Below are 7,198 nucleotides of genomic sequence, written 5' to 3' on the forward strand. Positions count from 1 at the left end.
ACCGTAGGTAATCTATAACTCGTACATAACCGTAGGTAATCTATAACTCGATCATAACNTGTGACATAATACTCGAAAGAGTACATTACTACATTACTACATTACTGTAGGTAATCTATAACTCGTACATAACCGTAGGTAATCTATAACTCGTACATAACCGTAGGTAATATATAACTCGTACATAACCGTAGATAATCTATAACTCGTACATAACCGTAGGTAATCTATAACTCGTACATAACCGTAGGTAATCTATAACTTGTTATATGCTATGTTTCATATATCATATTTCCTGTATGTAAGCTTATGAGATTTGATTGAAAAGGATATTGATTTCTAAAGCGATATTCCCTCTGGTATTACTGGTGAATTGTTTATTTCAAAGTTCGTTGAATAATTCACATACACAGAATTGATTGACCTACCAATAATAAGGACATGTGCTTCCAATGTATGTAATGAATGGGGGTATGTGTTCTGGTGACAATATGCTGATGTATTTCCCCTTCTCACAATACCGCGAATCTGATGACAAATAGAGTGCTACCTCACTGAAATACCATGTCGAAGACATCCGACTTATAATTTCACCTGATACCATTATATTATCACAATAACCAGTTGTGGAAATTGCACTTTTGAATGACTTCAATACGTCCAGGGTTCGGGACAAAAACCATTGCCTTCCTCACTTTGGCGAACGTTTCATACCAAGGCCAAAAGTGAGGTATTGCCAGGCACCAGGAAAACAATAGTGTTTGGAAATCGAGAAAGATAAATATTCCAAATGTAGCAGTTGGCGCAGCAGTTTTGTTTTGTTCATTTCTGTGTGTGTAAGCACACCGCTTTTCAACAACATTTGAATTGACATTCTATCATACACATAATGGAGGATGTACATTTGATATATCAATGATTTTCTGTACTGATAAAACAGCTGTGTTTAGTTTGGAATGTTATGTTAGCAGCAAAAAAGTTTCTCATTGGTGACAATGTGTTAAAATATTTATCCTAATTGTGCATACATTTTTTTTCCACATTTTCGTTTGAAATGTCAGGTTGATATTTGAAATAAAATATATTGTATAATCATAACGACATAAAAAGCCACTAAATTCGTTTATTAAATGCAATGTCTGTTGAATAACGGCATTCCTCATGCATGTCGTGTATATCAGGGAAGCACCTGCTTCATTATCCAGTGTGTTACTTCACGATGTGCCACTCCAACACGATTTCGTAATCGGGTGAGAAATCGTGCTTAAATTGCTGCGTTCGCATGGTTAGGTGGGGCGCCTTTTGAAGCGGTCCCCGTTACTACTAGACATTGTTATACTTAATTTATTCTGATGTGGTTTATGAGGTTTAAATCTTAATGGGTCTGGAGACAAATTTAATGCACTGCGATCTTATACAGCTGATATCAAACTACTGATGAGACCCATTTTCGATGTTTATTGTAACGCTCAAGTGGTCAAGACTCTGCGTCCAAACACAGCTTGAAACTTATCTGTAATGGCATGGTCATCGTCACACTTCCGAATGGAAAGAAAGGGTAGCACACCCCTGCCTGCTATCCGAATTCAGACGACTTAATTACACCAACCTCACATCCGGGCTTTAAACCAATCAACTTAATTAAGAGATAAGTATAATTCAGAAATACAGGTACAAACACGGCGATTTATAAGATATAATAGATAAAACATATGAAATGAACAATATCTCAACTCAAATGACATAAGAACATCAGATCATTCTACCCATTATTCATATCAATATTCATATGTATTATAATCTAAATGGTACATAAACTATTAACTTCCCCATGTAGAACAGGTACACATAAGCTACAAACTCTTCATATATAATCACTTACACATTTTATATCACGCCTAACTCATACATATTTAGAATAACATTTCTGGCATCTCACGAATTCTCCCTAAAATCCCATAGTTTACACAGATAATCATGGGCGTGTAAATACTATACTTAAACTACATAACATAAAACACAATTACGTTCAGGAACTGAGAAACATTCTCTTTGTCTATCACTCACACAAACCGGTATATAACGACAAAACAGAACATGTATAATGCAGATTGTCAATTTCGAGCCTTTAACGAGCGGATGAATACGTCTCTGTGTAAAAATTCCGCGAAATGTCACGTAAAGGTACCAGACAGAACGGACGAAATAGAAAAATCTAGCAAGGTGTATGACGAGGGATATCTTGTCTGAGGTGCGGGAAAAGGATATCTCACATCGGTAAAACTGTGGATACACCTGTCCAGGGTAAGAGAAAAACAGTTACACACATGGACAAACAGAGGCAGAATGTTTTATTCATCACCCGTTTATATCGATGGAGAACACTTGAAATACTCATCCAGTGTGAAGATATCCCTAACTCTTTTTAGGACGACAAACCTTAACAAAAGCATAAACATATCTCTGACGACTCCAATAACTTAACTTACAAATATGCATTATAAATTCACAAGAAATATGATCTTTTAATAAAAGTAGGAAACTAACATCCAATAATAAAAAAAAACATGCAGCATTTGATATAGCGCCCTATCTAGCTAACATAGATATACAATTAATACAATTCGCATATACATTAATCAATACCATTTTTGAGGAATTTGCAGGAGTTGCCTTATCAGGCCTCTCTATGTGTGTATGCCTGCGTGTGTGCGTGAGATGTATTGTGTTCTGTTTGTAATGCGACCGTGCTTCCAATGGCATCTTTTAAGTACCACCTCACTTGATTGCTACAGCACAGATACCGCAACATCTACCCCAGACCATTGTATACTCCACCTGGGTTGTTGGAGTTGTGTGGGCAGGAGAGAAACAGTTATGCTACATATAATAAGAATATTGTCCATTCAGTGTTTGGTTCCGAAGAGACAAATGTTTATAAGCCCTCATAGTACTCCTTAAACTTTTATGACGAGCACGCAAAACGTCATGAGCACTTAGGCATTTGGCTGATAGATCGGACAGAGTTGGTATTTGTTCAAAATACACAATTTCAATACCTTCACGAGTGATGGACTTTAGTCTTCTCTAACTTACCTGCTCGTGGATCATCGGTTTAGAAACTCGAGGACAACACCCTACCTGAATACTTTCATAGGTGACAGGAAGAGTACGATACTTGGATTTAAGACACATAAAAACCATGAGCGTACACTCTTTCAAAATATTACATGCAATTCAGTTAATCAAAGTATTATGATATTTTTTAAATGGTACGTGTCCATTTGACATTCGAAGCCAGAATAAACCCACGCTACCTAGCCGTATACTACCCGGCATTAACACCTCAATTCCATGGAGTAAAACATCTCTGCACGGAATTGGCAACTGCTGACGTTTTCCCTTGTATATACAGGACATACAGTTCCCGGTTAATCTCTAATAAGTTAGTCCAACCACTCTCATCTCATCATGACATTCCGTCCACAGCGAGATGTTAGGTGAGTATTTGTGTCAGTACATTTTCCGCGGTGACAAAACGAGTAAATACATTGCGATCTTGGAACATTTAACTAAGATAACGGTGGCTATAGTTTCTATACTGAGAGATCAAGGACTACTTAAACGGAAAGATGGATGACTAAACGGATGCTTAAACGGGGTTACGGATAACGTGGCTGAGATCACGGATTAACTTTATTTCAAAATGTCCGTTTGCGGGCTCTAGTTACACTTAAATGTTATTTAAATACTTGTCCGTATTGCTCCTTTGTACTTAGATCTTACATTTCGAAAATAAGGCCAAGAAATTCTGTCTAAATTTCTTTCCCATTGCAATATAAATGACGAAATTTATGCTGGAGTTTACCACATACAAGAAATTTACGACAGTACCGAGAAGATGCGTTTGATCATAATCGTTAATCCAATAATCAAGTTGACTTATAAATCCAAGGGTTTGTACGAATGTGAAAACAGCAACAATGAGAACTATTGTCTTGGTAATGTTCGCTTTCTCGCTCATTGCTCTGGGTTCTGTACCCATACGTTTTCGTCTAATCTGCATTCTTTTGAGTTCTATAAGGATCAAGACATTTAAGGTCATCAACATTGTCAACGGAATAGCAAAATATACGGCAGCGTACATCCACACTGTATATACCTCCATGTAGAATGAACTTCTCCCAAACGCTGTCCATTTTAATGTAAAACAATGTCGAGTTGATCTCACATCATAGCATGGCGACTGAAATGTTTCATAAGCAAACAAACGAGGTATATTGTACAATACCGAAAACAAAACGTTAATGGATATAGAGACCAATACCTTTGTTCTGGTATGTAGGTACGCGTGTTTAAAAGGGTGACAAATTGCCACATATCTCTCCACGGAAACGAAAACGAGGATATGTACATTGCACAACTGTGACGTCATAATAAGGAACTCTAATGCTGTGAATCCTTTAGGCATAAAAACGTTTCTTCCCAGGTCGAAATCCCAAAACATGGCTATCAACCCAGGAAACGATAGTATTGCACAAGTCAAGGTAATGATTGCGATGTCGGACAAAACCAAAGCACGAAGGAACAGATTTGTTGTGGATGCCATCTCTTTACTCCAAAGAACAATTGCTGTCAGGATGTTACCTAAGTTCCCAACGACTACAACAATAGGGATGAGTATTCCATAAACAACGAACCTCAAGGACGAATAAAAAGGCAACGGATGTAAAAATGTGTCGGATTCGTTTTTGTTTATCCCGGATATTGATTCTGACATCTTGCGTAACTCAGATAAAGAATTGTTTAATTCCATGATTTTTCAGAGTACATCTATGTACTATAATCCCATCCGTGTATCAATATGTAGTGTTCCGTCCGTGTATCAACATGTGACTTTCCATCCGTGTATCAACATGTAGTGTCCCATCCGTGTATCAACATGTAGTGTTCCATCCGTGTATCAACATGTAGTGTTCCATCCGTGTATCAACAAGTAGTGTTTTATCCGTGTATTATCCGTGTATCAACAAGTAGTGTTTATCCGTGTATCAACATGCAGTGTCCCATCCGTGTATCAACATGTAGTGTTCCATCTGTGTATCAACATGTAGTGTTCCATCTGTGTATCAACATGTAGTGTTCCATCCGAGTATAAACATGTAAATTTCCATCCGTGTATCAACATGTAGTGTTCCATCTGTGTATCAACATGTAGTGTTCCATCCGTGTATCAACAAGTAGTGTTTTATCCATGTATCAACAAGTAGTGTTTTATCCGTTAATCAACAAGTAGTGTTTCACTGTGTATCAACGAGTAGTGTTTTATCCGTGTATCAACAAGTATTGTTTATCCGTGTATCAACATGCAGTGTCCCATCCGTGTATCAACATGTAGTGTTCCCTCCGTGTATCAACATGCAGTGTTCCATCCGTGTATCACCAAGTAGTTTTTTATCCGTGTATCAACATGTAGTGTTCCATCTGTGTATCAACATGTAGTGTTCTATCCGTGTATAAACATGTAAATTTCCATCCGTGTTTCAACACGTAGTGTTTTATCCGTGTATCAACAAGTAGTATTTCATCCGTGTATCAACAAGTAGTATTTTATCCGTGTATCAACAAGTAGTCTTCCATCTTTATATCTTATCCGTGTATCAATAAGTAGTGTTTTATCCGTGTATCAACATGTAGTGTTCCATCTGTGTATCAACATGTAGTGTTCCATCTGTGTATCAACATGTAATGTTCCATCCGTGTATAAACATGTAAATTTCCATCCGTGTGTCAACATGTAGTGTTCCATCCGTGTATCAACATGTAGTGTTCCATCTGTGTATCAACATGTAGTGTTCCATCTGTGTATCAACATGTAGTGTTCCATCCGAGTATAAACATGTAAATTTCCATCCGTGTGTCAACATGTAGTGTTCCATCCGTGTATCAACATGTAGTGTCCCATCCGTGTATCAACATGTAGTGTTCCATCTGTGTATCAACATGTAGTGTTCTATCCGTGTATAAACATGTAAATTTCCATCCGTGTGTCAACATGTAGTGTTCCATCCGTGTATAAACATGTAAGTTTCCATCCGTGTATCAACAAGTAGTGTTTTATCCATGTATCAACAAGTAGTGTTTTATCCGTTAATCAACAAGTAGTGTTTCACTGTGTATCAACAAGTAGTGTTTTATCCGTGTATCAACAAGTAGCCTTCCATCTGTATATCTTATCCGTGTATCAATAAGTAGTGTTTTATCCGCGTATCAACAAGTAGTTTTTTTATCCGTGTATCAACAAGTAGTGTTTTATCCGTGTATCAACAAGTAGTGTTTTATCCGTGTATCAACAAGTAGTGTTTTATCCGTGTATCAACAAGTAGTGTTTTATCCGTGTATCAACAAGTAGTGTTTTATCCGTGTATCAACAAGTAGTGTTTTATCCGTGTATCAACAAGTAGTGTTTTATCCGTGTATCAACAAGTAGTGTTTTATCCGTGTATCAACAAGTAGTGTTTTATCCGTGTATCAACAAGTAGTGTTTTATCCGTGTATCAACAAGTAGTGTTTTATCCGTGTATCAACAAGTAGTGTTTTATCCGTGTATCAACAAGTAGTGTTTTATCCGTGTATCAACAAGTAGTGTTTTATCCGTGTATCAACAAGTAGTGTTTTATCCGTGTATCAACAAGTAGTGTTTTATCCGTGTATCAACAAGTAGTGTTTTATCCGTGTATCAACAAGTAGTGTTTTATCCGTGTATCAACAAGTAGTGTTTTATCCGTGTATCAACAAGTAGTGTTTTATCCGTGTATCAACAAGTAGTGTTTTATCCGTGTATCAACAAGTAGTGTTTTATCCGTGTATCAACAAGTAGTGTTTTATCCGTGTATCAACAAGTAGTGTTTTATCCGTGTATCAACAAGTAGTGTTTTATCCGTGTATCAACAAGTAGTGTTTTATCCGTGTATCAACAAGTAGTGTTTTATCCGTGTATCAAAAAGTAGTGTTTTATCCGTGTATCAACAAGTAGTGTTTTATCCGTGTATCAACAAGTAGTCTTTCATCTGTATATCTAATCCGTGTATCAATAAGTAGTGTTTTATCGGCGTATCAACAAGTAGTGTTTTATCCGTGTACCAATAAGTAGTGCTGNTCAACAAGTAGTGTTTTATCCGTGTATCAACAAGTAGTG

At 36.9% G+C, this 7,198-nt stretch overlaps 1 protein-coding gene across 1 annotated transcript; it reads right to left on the reverse strand.

Moving 5' to 3' along the window:
• Positions 1 to 3,775: 3,775 nt before the first annotated feature.
• LOC110445090 (FMRFamide receptor-like) lies at positions 3,776 to 4,780 on the reverse strand. Its single transcript, XM_021489478.1, has 2 exons — positions 4,540 to 4,780; positions 3,776 to 4,191 (listed from the first exon to the last, which is right to left on the reverse strand). The coding sequence occupies exons 1-2, from the start codon at positions 4,778 to 4,780 to the stop codon at positions 3,776 to 3,778; spliced, it is 657 nt and encodes a 218-aa protein (XP_021345153.1).
• Between the last annotated feature and the right edge of the window lie 2,418 nt (positions 4,781 to 7,198).

This window comes from Mizuhopecten yessoensis, unplaced genomic scaffold, assembly GCF_002113885.1.
Source record: "Mizuhopecten yessoensis strain PY_sf001 unplaced genomic scaffold, ASM211388v2 scaffold2711.2, whole genome shotgun sequence".
Taxonomy (NCBI): domain Eukaryota; kingdom Metazoa; phylum Mollusca; class Bivalvia; order Pectinida; family Pectinidae; genus Mizuhopecten; species Mizuhopecten yessoensis.